The sequence below is a fragment of the Branchiostoma lanceolatum genome, chromosome 9 (genome assembly GCF_035083965.1).
Source record: "Branchiostoma lanceolatum isolate klBraLanc5 chromosome 9, klBraLanc5.hap2, whole genome shotgun sequence".
Lineage (NCBI taxonomy): Eukaryota > Metazoa > Chordata > Leptocardii > Amphioxiformes > Branchiostomatidae > Branchiostoma > Branchiostoma lanceolatum.
The window spans coordinates 12,019,299-12,035,056 of NC_089730.1; the positions used below are offsets into that span (position 1 = coordinate 12,019,299).

At 44.4% G+C, this 15,758-nt stretch overlaps 1 protein-coding gene across 8 annotated transcripts in view; it reads left to right on the forward strand.

Moving 5' to 3' along the window:
* The first annotated feature begins 1,046 nt into the window (after positions 1 to 1,046).
* The window catches only part of LOC136441476 (collagen alpha-1(XI) chain-like), an 82,371-nt gene continuing 67,659 nt past the window's right edge, over positions 1,047 to 15,758 (forward strand). For 4 of the 8 annotated variants that reach the window (XM_066437776.1, XM_066437774.1, XM_066437777.1 and 1 more), the window contains exons 1-2: positions 1,047 to 1,296; positions 2,473 to 2,952. In XM_066437776.1, the coding sequence (XP_066293873.1) occupies positions 2,817 to 2,952 (136 nt within the window). In that variant the 5' untranslated portion in view covers positions 1,047 to 1,296; positions 2,473 to 2,816. The remainder of the gene's footprint in view (positions 1,297 to 2,472; positions 2,953 to 15,758) is intronic. The other 4 variants (XM_066437773.1, XM_066437772.1, XM_066437771.1 and 1 more) reach the window with 1 other exon arrangement.

Here is a 15,758-nt window from a genome sequence, read left to right on the forward strand (position 1 = left end):
AGAATTCCTGAGGTGGGCGTTATTCAAGCCCTCTCCTGCTGCAGACAAGAGGTTGGAATTCCCTGTCTGTAATCTCCAAGCAGATGTAGAAGCCGTCCCAGTCTCATGCAGTATTTTTGCAGACTTTAAATGTATCTTCTGTGAAGATCTGATTAATGCACCTTTCTTACTCTTCGCCTTCTTCGTCTACGTAAAACGCAGAGATTGAGCCAACTCTTACATTGCTTGGAGATTACAGATTGGGAATTCCAGCACAAGGACAAGCGCTCCGGGTACAAAGTCATGACGGGATAGTGATATAGCCTAGCCTGCGAACATTCCTTCTATTCTAATTATGCACAAACTATCCTGATGATCAGGTCAGCATCCAAATGACGCAGGAGTCTAAGTTTAAAGCCCGTATATACAATTTTCGTAAAGCGTGACGATCGCTGTAAATGTTTAAAGGTCCAGCTGATGAGGTCACTCTTCACATTGTTTACAATAAAGCGGCGAAGGTTCATGCCATTTGAGTGATTTCACCTATACAGATAAGAACGGATCAGAAGGATATATACTTATAAGGGGACAGTTCGATTCAGTCCAGCTCAAAGGCCCATGTCACTGAGCCTGGGCAACTGTTTCCAAATATAGTAAGCGTGGTCAGTAAATAAAACTTTCGTTTATTGAATTTCAGCATAATCAAACAATTCGTTGGCATTTGTGTTTACACGGGAAACTTAATCATGCGAACCAACTGACACCTTGATATGTCAATATCTTTCTAACTTAATATTCACTTAGTTCTGTGTCATGTACAAAAGTAACTTAACAGACATAAAACTCTGAGACATTATGTAGGCTCCTCGACACTGTTGAGAAACTAATCCAAACAGTGAAAAGCACATTGAAATCACAGAAGTGTGCTTGAATTGCCATGGCTTCGAAATCTGGATTTGGATATTTGAACGTAGGGTATGAATTAGCATTCTAGCCCATAGACTTCCAAGTGTTTTTCCCCAGCGCACCTCGCCACGATTAACGGTCCGTCCCTACTCGTCACGCCGAGGGAGACGACCGTGGTCGGTGGACTTCCTTGAGGTTCAGACTCTTCCTCTACAGACAATATTCCTGAACAAATACACTGTCTGTCCCCGGTCCTGTCGTCTGTTTGTGGTGTCGTCTGAAAAGAAAAACTCGTCCCCAGAGTAGGCAGGAAGCAGACGTTCTCCTGAGCCCTCCTCCCATCGGCAGTCACTGACCTGAAGAGCGCTGGCTGGCTACTCCTAGGCAATACGGGTTCTACGTTACTTCAAGGTACAATTCTGGATTTCTTTTTGCAGGAGGCATTGGTTTAGAATCAGCCCCATATATAACTTTCACCTTAAGTTTGCCTAAGTGCGTAATGGTAGGGAAGTTAAATATATCACCAGCTTCAATAAATAGCCAGCTTAAACATAGATTGTGTAGGCGTAAGTTCTTCTTCCGGAACATCTCTCTTGACTTCCTGTGAATTCCACAGCTCGTCCACTGTCTGACCCAAACGTACAAACTCTAGCCCATCACTCAGGCAAACAAGCTTCATCCTGAGCGGGGTCACTCCTCTGGCATCCCGCGTACTCTTTTCTCTTCACCAGGGCAACCGAGGGAACCAAAGCCGTGCGTCGTCAACTCGGCGAAAGCGTTTGATCCGTTGTAATGTGAGCAGAACTTGAATGATAGCTGTCCTCTCGGACTTCAGTGCTACATGAAAGCGCTCCAAACTTTTCCTTTAGGCCTCTTCGTTATTTCAGACCAGGCGTGGACGGAGGGATCCCTTATGCCACCATTAGCAAGGGATGTCACGCAAAAAATTACGTGTCCTACTTGCTAGGGATACCTCCAAATCGAGCAGCTCGTCTACTGACCGTTTTGTGTATGGGAGGGGGGCAAATTAAGCGTTCGAACGATTTGTAAGCTATGCATGGCATTTTCACTTATCTACTCTTAACGGTCCTAAGACTGCTTAAATTGAATATAAGCCGCCGTCTGGTTGGTAATTGTAGTAGGGAAGGAATTCCTTGTGCGCAATGATTTTGTTGATTTTGTTGGTAAACTTTTCAACGTGGTCTCCCACCATTTCTTCGACCTTGGTACACTACAGGGCTGTTGCACAGGGGCGTTTTATAGACGGAAGGCAAGTAGACGTTCTAAATTACAACCGCAACAGCTCAATCTCAGACCGAGGATTATAGGGATAAATCCCGGTGTCTGGGTGCCCTTTCCCCTCGGCTGGAGTAAATTTTTGAATGGCTTTCCCGCCAAGTGTTGAGGGGAGGGTGGGCGTCAGACCAGCCATGTGGTTGGCTGCCCGGCGTGTAAATATTGAAACCGTACCCAAACTATCCAATTTCAACAACAAAGTCTGCGTCCTGGCCAGCCTGGCAGGCCTACTGGGGGAGAACCAATGACAGCCTCGAGAACTATTTTAATTCCCTGCCGACTTTTTTTCAGCGTGTGATTCGCCATCCGGGCCTTGCGCATCCATCCAGCGGGAGACCTTTAGTGGGACGGAATCACCCAGTAGGGTCGAGCCTTCCCTAGACTGCTGCAAGAAGACCGCACGGCGACTGGACTCTCCTGCCCCGTTATAAACTACTCCAGGCCCAGTGTGCAGTTGCGACCGACTAGCCTGCTCGCGTCCTGATTCTCTCGTCAAGGTCTGAACTTCTACATGTGCAACATATAAGGGACGACCATATGGCCGACTGACGAGCAGAGCGAATCTGAACCAAGTTGTGAACCGCGAGAGAAGCAAGTTTGTCGCAAGGCCGCCGAGCCGAGAGAGAGCCGGCGTCATGGATATAAAGAGTGTAGCAGTTCGGTGGATTTACCACGGGAGAACGCGTTCGGACTCCACGTTATCAGCCCTGCTTCTAGCAGTTCTTATTTCGCACCATGTGGCGACAATAGCAGGATATGAGCTTCCCGATGGTAGGTGATTCAGTTGATATGAAAAAGTTGTTGGTGTCTGCAAGCGCCCGCGAGCCTTCGCTCATTTTGGCACAGGCCGGGCGCATTGCAAAATAGGCTGGCTTTTATAAGAATGTTTGATTATGAGAGTTGTGTATAATGATGTTTGTTTGAACTAATTTGGAGAAACTGTGCAGATGTGTGAGATGCTGTGAGTGTGTCTGTCTTTTAGCGTCGTCTTGACACAAACCTGTGTGGACTGGATGCGACGAGTTTTGCCTGTGTCGGGATGAGACGGCCATTTAGACATTGCAAAGAATCAAATTCTTTACCCTTAATTGTAGAGCTAAGTAGGTCGACTTCGTGATGTGTTTTAGAGATGTGCATCTTGGCGCTGGGTGTGAACTCTACCGATATTGCACCCAGGAGACTGTTTTCGTCCATATTCATGACGAGCCGGCTTTGAGGAGTTATCCTCCGAGATAGTTATCTGTAACAGAACTAATAACCGCCTGCCACCTCCGGTGCGAGTCCGCTCTTGTTTTCCGGCGGTTCTGTGGGTGGGGGAGGAGGGGGTGCTGGTGTCCTGCCAACGGTACGGGCCTGGTGTGGTGGCACCTGGCCGCTCTGGACGAGGGCCGTCCCCTGACCCCGCCGGTCCCATTTCTTACTCATGACCAAATGATAAGTCCTCAAAGCTGTATCGTCTAGACCTCAATCTCCGTGTGAAAACGATATCCTAGGCGTAAACTATTGAAAATGTGTCAAGAACTTCGCTCACTTTAGTCCAAGGCAAGGAAGATAAGGGACTCAATTTCACACAACTGTTTGGTCTTAGCTTTTGAGAGGAGGTTCTTTCTCCTTCGATTTGCCTAAGATGACGGCGGCGACGCCGTCTATCAGGTCAGTCGTCCTGACACAAGCGACGCTCTCGGGCAGACGTCGCTATTACTAGCATTAGGGCATGAGGAAGGTTGACATTAAATTATGTCAGCTCATAACAGAGGTTATCCCCAGTCGTATCTTACTCCAAACTCACAGGGTATGAAGTAAACGACCCATCATAGCTCATTAGGCGTGTTCGTTCTGCCTGGGTGTAGAGCTATGTGGGGACGGTACATTACCGGTACAAGCTGCCTAGTTAGTCCTATCTAATTGCCCATCTGTAATGGTGAATAATGAATCGCCCCCAAGCCTTGACCCGCAGCACACATCGTTTGCTATTAGAGAAGTTGTGTGGGGTTGCAGGTCTGGTTGGCATATGTGTGAGCGGCTCTGGCCGCACCAGTACGCGATACCATATGGACACTGACAGCCGTCAGGGACGGGGAAGCGGCTCGCCCTGATCACCAGCGCTAACGTCGTCCATCTAACCCGTCCTCAGTCCAGAAAATCAGTTAGCACAGAAAACACCCAGCAGTAGGCGAGGAAAGTTGAACTGTGCCACAAAAAAGAAGGAATGTAGGAAACGAAGAACAGTTGTTGATCGAGTTTCAGTCCCGTACTTGGACATGTTGGTTGCTGAGATGTTGGTATTTCCGCCAGTCTGGAGTACAGACTGGGTTTTCTCAGTAGTTTCCCGAACATTTTCACTGTAACAAGACACACCGGTGTTATTTATGACGTGTTGTATTTCTTGTCTTCACTTCACGTTGTGCGTTATCAGACGAGGCAAGGACGTAGTGTTTGACGACGTGGGTACTAGAGGATAAGATAAAGGCCTGATGATGGCGAAAGTGGCCACATAACGGATGGCTGCACGGGAAAAGTTGGAACCGTGAAGAGCAGCCGCAGCTCTCGCTTTGAAGATGGCTTTAATTAAAACAACGTCGGGGTGGGGCAGGGCACTTCCCCCACAAGTTCGGAGGTCAGAAGAAGACGTGGCTTTTCTTGGTGCTTGGCACAGTGGTACTGATAAAGGGGACATGGCCTTGACTCTTGGTGTTGTAAGGTTGGAGGAACTGCGTAGGCTTGAGGCGGTAAATTATAGGCTCTTGGAAACTTCGAGTCCATGAGACCTCGCCAGCAAAACCATGGCCTCTCTCCCCGGGAAAACAGATTCCGTCTCCCCATGACGCTACGTCACACGTCATACTCTCAGGCCCGGAGGGTCCCAATGAAAATACCCGGCTAGCTGGGAGGCAAAGGGGGAGGGGAGGGCAGGGACGGAACGGAAGTCGCAAGTAGATCGCCGCGCTGCTTCCAGTTCATAAAACATCCTCCGGCTATAGCGGAGAGCTGTGCAAACAAGCGCGACTAATCAATTAGTTTATAATGTGGTCCCTTGTTGGTGAGGGGATTTATGCAATGCCATTATCCCGCAAAACCCACGGGGGCGGGAACGATAGTTAGGAAAAGAAAGGATTCAGCGACAATTGTTGAGTTGTTGGGGCTTTCCGTCAAATTATCATTTAGGTGTTAAGCCACTTAATTTTCTCCGGTGTGAACGCGTATTTGTTAATGGGTTTTGATGTATACAGACTGAAATTGGTAACAAATCATGCGGTGTCGAGACGGCTGTCTCGCGACCTTCATTTCGGCCTGTAGTGGGTTGCTGGCGGTGTATCAGAAATGCGTGAAATTTGGGTCTCTGAAACAGGAACAGCGGGTAAAAATTGTATCCTGTGATTCCTGTCAGGACGAAGGGGAAGCCCTCTGGCCCTCGAACACTTTCGGCGTTACTTGCGAAATTTCTGACAAAACCCCTCGTCCCTTGCTTTGATCGGTCGTCTCCTGACGTCCCAGGAATCGCCACCACCATTCTGCTAATCATAGTAAGAGAAACAGTGGAATGGAGTCACTGTATACACGGTCCCATTCCTGAGATGACTCCGGTGCCGCGTGTATTTCAACCAGAAATAACTGGGACTACGCGTCACTGTCAACAATGGATTAGCGGCAAGGAGCTAGAGGTCTCTTTTCAACATCCTCAATTAAGAGCGACATATGTGCTTGAACTGAATAAGCTAAGAAATGTACCTATTTTGAATAGTGGATGATTTTCTTTAGAATTTTCCAGCACTTCACTTTCTGTTAGAAAACTCTTTATGCTTTGTCCTTTTGCTAGGCCATGCTCGTTGACGTGCGGGCCAGGCCGCAGGATGACCATGGCCATTATCCTCCCCACTTGACCCGCTTTATTCGGCATCCCTTCAATCTTGTGCTTTCTCGCTGCTCTGTTCAGTGTCATTCTGTGTTCTTCCCGGGCAATATAACGGCCCAGAAGACGCCGCTCTATTGACTTCGCAAATGAGTTCCAAATGGCCGTGTAGCGCCTGTTCGCTGGGGGGCACCAGTCAGGGCCGGTCTGAAACACGTAGCGCAGGGCCGGGGGGACGTGTCCGTCACTGGACACTCCGCCCACGCGCGCTCGTGTTTTGGGTGGCCTATCTTTGTTTTTAATTGCCAAGAATGTGTTGAGTCGTTGATTCATTGGTTAGATTACCCACGATGATCATTTTTAATCCAAAATCCCTTTCATTACTGTCAACCATAGAGCTCCGGAGGGACTTATATATTATTTCAACAGAGCTAGCGCCCAGCTGCAGTCGGAGTACCAGAAAGGTGGACTGAAAGACTGATATTTCTCGAACCGCCGAGCCTCACCTGTGTTGACGTCTGGCACCCGAGAAGTATCGTTTCAAAGCGTGTTTTCCTTTGTTTACGTTCTTGATCTTACCGAAGAAGAGGTGGGGTCCCCGTGCTTGGGAAAACCCTGTTTGTTGATGCAGATATCTATGGCGACGATGCAGGCATTTCCTATCCCCAAGAATTTGTGATGACATCCCGAACTTTCCGGATGAACCAAACTAAATTCTAAGGCATCTCCTGGCGACGCCGTGACGAAAATAAGAATGCCAGTGATCTTACATTGCAACTTGTCGTAACGCCCAATCAAGGAGTTTCTGTTTAAAGCTCCCTGGTCCAATTAAATCAAGATATTTGTGATCTTTAAGATAATGTCAAAGGCAGGACACAGACTTACCAAGTTAAGATGACAAGAAAGTCATAAATGATATTGGCAGTGACTAAGTTGAATTTTTGGAATGTGCCCATGTAAATAGATCAGATACATAGATACAGTACAGGGAAAGAGGTGAAGCAGACTTCTTCTAGAATACACGTAAAGCACCCACCCAAAGTATCTTGTGTCCATCTGCTACTGCATCGCCTACTCCTTATCCTGTTTCCGTCGCAACCCTGACTTTTACCCCAGGGCTGTTCTTACCTAAATCACTGTTACAGAACTTCTTTCGAACTTGACCTTAAGTTTCTTAGAGGTTTTCTTAGGACTGGAGAATGTAGAGAGAGCAAAAACGTACCAAAGAAAATTGGGTTCGTATAGATACGTGTTGGATTTTAGTGGTAAACAAAGAGGCAAGGGGATGGGGAGGGGGCCGACCTCCGCGAGCAGACAGGATTCAGACGGGCCATGTGGGCGTGCACAGACGCGCGTGGGCAACTTGCCAAGGTTAGCCTGGTCACCACTTCCGGAAAGTCTGAGCCACCTCTCGCCTCTTAGAGCAGACGGGAAAGGGCTGGTGTTCCTTAACGCAAATTAAAACAGTTTATAGACTGGCAAATTTTCCCCTTGAACTTGTTAGGACAGGGAAGGAAATAAGTGAATGAACTCGTGAGAAATGTATGTTTTCAGTCCCGTCACTAACCTTGAGGTTGTCTAAGAGTGGCTGCGGTTGCACCACCTGTTTTCTCACAAATCTCTGTTGAAACTAATAGAGATTGGCACAATTCCCAAAGTCTCTATGCTAGGGACTTATTTTCCTAGAAGATGCTGTATAAACCAGAGCTTTATTAATCACATGGATACATCAAGCAACTTCTTGCACAAATGTTAAAGTTTGCTATTTTCAAAGATTACCTTTGAACTGTATTGTGCTTTCTTTACAACTTTGGTCAATGCTCAGCTGCATGATTGTGTACGTGTTACCTTGGTAACCCATTTTTAGTGCTTAATCATAACAGTTTATGCAATTGTTTGAATAAGGAAAAGAAAAGGTGACCTCATCACCACCAATAAACATCCCCATTAGCACTAGCGGCAACTCAACACCTCCAGACATTTGTGACAACTGCCTTTTGAATTCCTCCCCTGAACTTGAGGAATTTTAGACACTGACAAATTGTCCCTGACTCCATGGGACCTTTTGGGGTGCACCTTTAATGGCACATGAGCGTTTGGTCTAAGCTTGGATGATGCTGAAAGTTCAACAGAGACATTAGCTCCTTGAGATCAGCTGGACGAGTTGGCAAGCGGAATTTTCAGCTTTTCCACCACAGACAGTCTGGTGTTCATGGGTGCCTGACGTCTGTTTGTCCGTGCAAAAGCAACACTCTTGTCGTAATCCTATAATACCCCACTTGAAACTGGACCCTTGCCCTACCAATGGCTACCATGACTGAAGTTGTACTTTAAATGCGGCTAGTCTCCAAACAAACCCTATACAACTATTCAACAACAAACAAAAGTAGGACTTTACCTTGTCTAAACATGCAGCCTATTGTTAATTGTATGACTTCAAAGTTCAATCCTTGTTCATGAATGCAGTACCACCAAAGTACTGTAAACAAACAATCTTTTCCGACCAGGAAAAATCTTGATTGGTTTGGTAGCACAGATATGATAGCACAGATGTATTTTGTAGTAGCCCTTTCTAGTACCTTTTAAAACGTATTGCAACTAAGGGATGGATACCAGGCTAGGATCAAGTATTTCGTCAAGTTCTTACTTTACATCACTGCTCGTAATAATGTCAACTCTAGCACATAGAAGTCTGAAATCAGATAGCCACTTAAACATACATTTTTGGCAAGGTCAGCCTGGAGCAGTAACATTATATGTTAACTTCCATAGCAAAGTTTTGAAGGTCATGAACAGCTTTAGAAACGACCTCCCAAAGATTAGGAACTGTTTAGTTTGGAACAGTGAGAAAAGGAGTCTTCCCTCTGCCAATTATTTTCACCCATGGGAAATCATTGACAATCTTCAGTTCCACTGGGTTGAAAGCACAGTTTCCTTGACCTTGCTAACCTTCCCTACAGTTTTTGGCACAGTTTTCACTTCTTTTTATTGTTACCCAACATATGTACAACAGGAACAGCTATGGTAGCTAGTCACTGATGCCCCCTTTACTGTAACAAAGAGATCTCATACTAAATAGCCCAGATCGAGCACACAAGGGGGGGGGGGGTGTAAGTGAGGATGGTTGAGTAGGTAGCCTGAACTCAATCAAGCTCCTGTAATGGCTTGCTGCCCTGTAACCACATAGCCGCCTCCTTGGCGGGGAGGGGACAGAAATCCCCGGACAGCTGGAGTTTGCGTTATACAGACTAGTTGAGTAGGTAATGAAAGTGTGGAGAAAGGACCACGAATCATTTTGATCAGAAGAGATAAGAAGAGTGATTTATTTTCAGGCATGTAATAACATCTACATTGTCAGGAATAGATGTATGCATATGTCATTAAAATGATTTAAGTTGAAAAAGTTATGCCTGGAACATAAAAGAGGATGTTACTTTGTTATTGTAGCTTTTAGACCTGTGTTGTTTCAGGCTTCCTCCAAAACAATCCATCCCTAACTAATGACAGATCCAAAATAGTCATGTCACCAATCATTATGACAGTTAATGAGGGGCAAACTAGGTTTGGTTGCTGTTGATCATTTTTGTATTGCAATAGGTTTTTTTGCTTCACTCGCCACAAAAGTTTGTGACACATTCTATTATCGCACCAAATTACAAATTAAAAGAATTATACAGGATTATACATATATGTATCCCATCTTCTGAAGTTTATAAAAAGATATATGAATCTTTAGATAAATTAGAAAACAGGAAATACTCAACATCCATCCAAGCACACTATTCACATCCTATGAAGATTCTATGAGACGCTAGCATGCAAACTCCGTGCCTCTACTGCTCTTGTCCCCTTGTGTTACTGTTAGAAACATTCTGTTCATATCGTTTTACCCTCTGGTAAGCTATCACAATTACCCGGGGACTTGTCAGTAGCCTGTGTGCCATCCTAGTTAGTTTACCAGGGCTTGGGCAATATGGGAGCCCTGGTAAACTAACTAGGATGGCACACAGGCCAACTTGTCAGGGACAGACAGAAGAATTCTTGTATGTCCTATTTATTCAGCTGCAGCACAGTTAGAGCATTCACTGTCTTTTCCCAGCCTGGCCAACAGTCAGGGCTAAATATTGACAGGGCCTTTTGTAACCCAAGAACATAAACAGGGCAGAGAGAATTCAAGGCAATTCAAATTTGGAGACACAATACTGGTGATTGTCAGGAGGGTCAGGGCACTCAATTGGATTGGCCAACATGTAGATTCCTTGCTCCTTAAATATGAAGACTTGATTTGAAAATGTAGTGATCCTGTGTATGTCCACAGCCTTAATTGAGTCATTAGGCATTTAGGGTCCTGTTCAGCCAGTCTACTTAGGATGAACTGATCAGTCTTGGAGATGGGGTTACAAATGAAAAAAAAAAATTGATAAGAAACTGCATTGTCAGGGTGTCAAGAAAGTTGACTCAAACGAATGCAGAACATACTGAGAAAAATGGGTTTTGCGCAAAAATTTGCTTTGAACAAAATCACTACCCTTTACGCTTCATTTAGTCTGTATAACGCAAACTCCAGGGGTTTCTCTTGCTGGGAGCGGTCACAGGAGGCTTGATTGAATTCAGGCTACGCTTCATTTAAATAACCATTTTCTTTAATCCTCTCTCATGTCACCATACTTCTTCTCATATTGATTAGATAGATCTAATCTCCACTTATAATTGTTATGTTTTAAACTGTATGCTAAGCCATATGATACCCCTCGATTAAGTTTGCACACTTCACTTGAAGGAATTTGTGAGGTGGATGGGGACAGAGACTAGCTTTTTCTTCCAACGTACAGTAATTCATCATGCTTATGAAAATTATGTGAATGACAAGGAGATCACCATGAAAATAAAAGGTTATCAATGTACATGGTTTACAGGTCAATAACTGTCATAGTTAGTATTTAGAAAAGCCTTGGGTCAGAATTCTGTGACAGATTTTGTAGGCAGTTGAGGGACGTACTGTAAACATCCCATCCAGACAAAGGGAATTAGGACCTGTTGAAAAACAAAGGGAGTGTTGTTCTGTACTTCTGTCTCTGTGTAGGGCATTAAGGCCAACTGTAGAATCCCAAACATCCCTCCAGACTTGTTATTTCAATAGAATGGGTTTCTAGGATAAAGCAAAACCAGCTGAAAAGTTAATGGTCCAGGCTTTGCCTATGCTGTTAGTCTTGGTTGAGGTCTAGAAAGGAGAGTTATTGGTTCCTCAGATTTGTACCATATGGATTAAACAAGGCTGGTGAATAAGTTATGTATTCTGTTATGTATGCCAACAAGAAAGCTGATGAGAAAACAGTGCATGAAGCAGCCAATCATCATAATGAGTGGTCGGAAATCGGAATAGAAATTATTAGAATTTCGAGGCAGCATATATAAAGTACATGTTCATTTCTGCTTCTGTATACAGATCTGTCCCTTGCTTAAAGCTAATCTTCAAGATGATTACAAACCAAGATGGAACCTCCTTAAACAAGCTAAGAGATGGGGACAATTAGTAACTTTCACCATTGTTTCTTGCACTTGCAGAAAATTTAGGTGACCTGTTATTGTCAAAGAATGAAGGAAACCTTATTGCCAACTTGAACTTGAATTATCTCGCTGCAGAGGGTACATATGTGAAGTACGTATTTGGTTTGATTGCAGAGAACACAGAGACTGATAATCCAGGGGCAGTCTGCACAAACAGCAGAACATCTGGCTAGTCATTCCACTGATCACCCTTCAGAATTGAATGATTGATAGATGACGGGAGATTAGTGTTTTTGACAAGTTCACAACTACTGTAAATATGAGTCTAGGTACTGCGGCCAGATGCCATCGGATAGCCTCTTGGTTCAGAATATTTATTCTATTGGTAGACTTCACCCCCTGTAGTCTATACACACACCTTGAAAGTCTTATGATCTTGACAAGTAAAGACCCCAGAGGTAAAAGTGAAATGTCCCCATCCGGTTGGAGGGACAGCTGACAAATTGTGTACTCAGGTCTCAACCCAGACATTCTGGGACAGTCTGAGATGTCAATTGCAGCATTCTCACTATTCTTCCCATCCAGACTGTGTGTTTGAAGTGGGGTAAAATTACACTCATTCATGACAATGGTGAGATCCCAGTTCAGGATGACTTGCAACCACAAGGGTAGATCTGAGACTTATCACAACAGAAAATTCTTATTGTGACATTTCAAGTGGACGTCCTTTTTTCTCATGACCATAAAGGCTTCTCCCACCCTTCTTGAATACCAGTGTTATGAAAGAGTGTAATCAGTAAATCCTGGCTGATAGAGGAGTAGTCAGTAATGGTTCTCAGGCATTCCTCTCTGTGTCAAAGTTGTTTTCTCAGCGACCATCTCCTCTTCAGACCTAGTGGGCTGGATCCCTTCCCTTGTACTTCTGCCCCCACTACAGACACCTTGGAGACAACAAAATAAACATCACGTCATGGGTATCTCCCCGTTCAGACAGACTGACCAGCCTGTTGTTACACCTGCATTAGTTGAACTTCATCTTTAGATGATGTAAACGTTTTTTCCAGACGGTTCTTGTGGAAGACTCTTTGTTGGTAAAGGTCAGGTCAATTTCCAATAAACCATATCTACATGATAGTGGGGAAAAAATAATCCAGGAAGTCTGGTCAAATTTTCATCAACGTCTGAGCATTTTGAAATGCAGCCTCTTCATTGTTAACATGGGGCCAATCACTTTGAACCAATACATTGCTGTCCCTCGTAGTTCCTGGTTGTTTTAGATTTTTGGTACTTTGATGGTGGGACATGTGGAGTGCTTGGGTCAACTATGGTTGTGATTGTCACTCTATCCCCATTCCATGAAATCCTGGGCTATCTGGAGTGACCCCAGGGGTCAAGGCTAATGTAAACACAGCTACTTCTGTATCACTTCCAATGGTCAATAAGTGTCCTTCAATTTGTTTGGCCGATACTTCAGTTTGTGCTGCCAAACCTGTGCTGGCTGTTTTGATCATTGACACTTATCAATCTAGTTGATGATCAAAACTAAATCAAGCCAAAAGCGTTGTGCTGCAAGTAGTACACTTTCTGGTACCTTCTCTTTCATTGTTGCAACATGTGTTTGATCATACATGTCAATACCTGTAGGGGGAACTACCAGTGAGGTTACTATCAGATGTAAGAGTTCATGATGATAAGGTTGTTGACAAAATGTTTGGTGAAAGACACAGTTTGCAGCTGTCCTTGCTCTCTTCTGTGTTGAAGGACACCCTCACCCATACACGGTTGTACCATTCTACTGGTAAAGTAGTTTGATTTAGACTTTAATTTTTGACACCTGACTACTGGCATGCAAATCCCTAGCTGCTAAATAGCTTCATGTAGATATATTATTCCAAAAGTAAAACTGTAAGCCCTGTTGGAAATAATCCCCTGCTTAGGGATTGGTGTCAATAGGTCCTGAGTATGATAAAAGTTGATAGAGTGCTTGGGGCCAGCCCTACCAGAGGTGAATAATACCAGGGTCACCACAGGTCAATCTGAAGGTCATAGTTGCTGTACAAGTTTGTAGATTCTGACCACATGTTAAAAGCCAAACAGGGACGCATCTATTCAGGCACAAGGATGCGTGACAAAGGCATGGTTAGGGGCTCAGTGAGAGACATGAGGAGGAGGAAGATGGGGGATTCGGGGTAAGACTTTTTGTCTGACTTCAGACACCATAGTAGATTGTCCCCATCTGTTTCCGCTGACTCGGCAGCTAGCCTCTGCGGAGGCACACAAAGGGTTCGTTATATCACCACAATGTCGCAAAATGGAAGCAGATCCACATTTAAAGCCACTATAAGATAGAAGAAAGTGTCTAGACAATGCATGATGTAACGTTGGGTAACATAAATTCGGGATTTTTCCGATAATGGTTGACTGAAATCAATCTAGCAGAACAATAAACCATCCTTTTTTTCTATAATTCTGTCAGTATCATGTACTATCTTTGCACTAATCATATATATGGTAGATTTTGTCTCTAGTCGTGCTGACACCATAATATTTCAACTTGAAACTACCGTCCGCCGCACGCACAATTACGGTGCTGTCGGACAGGGGGGCACATTAATTCGGGAGAGAAGATTCGTCTTGAATATCTTACCGCTAATCACATTTTATACAGCAGCTATTCGTTCCATCCTTGGCTTGAGGAGAGTGCTATGGATATAGACGTGTCCAAGTAAAAAAAATACACGAAAAAACGGCCGTACCGCACACATCAGGCCAGTTCGGGAACAACCCGTGTGTTGAGTCGGTAGAACTTCACTCAAAGTCGGCCCATCGTCATCATCGGGCAACGTGTAACGTTACATTATTCATGGGAAGTTAGCTGGATGCCGTAGCAATGGTAATACTACTATGTCCATGTGTTCCTTGTTGTGTTAGGAGCAAACTTTGAGGAAAATATCTTCCTCAGTCCACTATCACACGCAGCATTTAGACAAAAAAGTGTTCCTCACAAACCTTTGTCGTCTGCTTGACAACAGGATTCTGGTTAACAATATGGCGGCGGGAAAATACATGTGCCATAGGTTGTAGCAACAGAGAGGAGTTTTGATGATTGATCACACTTAGAATCCAGTTGCAGGTTAGCAAAAGAGATTGTAATAAGTTGTCTTGTAAATAATTGTGTTGAGCAGGAATCGGATGTGACATTTTTCTTATAAACCAGCCGACAACCATGTTGTTTAAGTCTCCCACGAAGTCCTCAGACTGTTCCAATAAGGGACGGAGAGTTTTTGACCTCGTCGCCTTATAATCCATGCTTATCGAAGCTTTTCAGACAGTGTTCTGAATACGTAAGTCTGGCAGGTTTGCATTTCTAGCGGTATTACTTATGTTGCATCTAGCACATATCCCTAAATACCTCGTTTTCGAAAAATCCCGAATTTAAGTACCCCGCGAATTTAGGTTACCCAACGTTACAGACAGTGACAAAGAAGCTTAGTGTAAAGGAACCAACTAGTAAGTACTTGTATGTCTTGCTAGCCCCCAAAAGTTGAAAGCTGAATCAAATTCCCTAGCAAAAGAATTACAATTACAATGGGTATGAACTGTACTTTAGGTTCAAGGTCAGAAGATGTCCCTGTCACCCAGAAGCACTGGTACATTTCTACTGTTACCAAATGGCTCACTGCCCACTGACGCCAGTGGTGACCACTTTCATGGAACACCTTGGCTGTGTGTCAAGGCTACCCATATGTTGACATCAAAGGTCAAGGTGTGAGAAAGGGTTTGGTGTGTCTGTGTATAATCCCGTTAGTTTCTGACTGAGACCCTTGAAGAGTTCCAAGGTACATGAGATATGATTCAACTGTACGTGGATGGTTTGTCAGAAAGTGGGATTGAATTTGAACAATGCAAATTCAGAGTTCCTGCATTTCTACACAAACAGCAGACTCAGGTTGGCGAGAAGATTTCATTACCTAGTCAAGTTCAGTCAGGGCAAGGCAAAAGCATCAAAGCATAGGTCATGACTTAAATATCTTCCAGGAATGACAGTAAATAAATAGCTCTTTCCTCTGGTCTAGAACCCTTTAGTTTACTTCAGTGGCTCAAATGTCTACAAGACATGTGGCAAAACTCAAGAGGCTACAAAGTCTCTCAGCACCACAAGTGTAGTCACAGATGGGTGTAAACCGCAAGGAGCACAGATTTACCATTTTTTTCACTG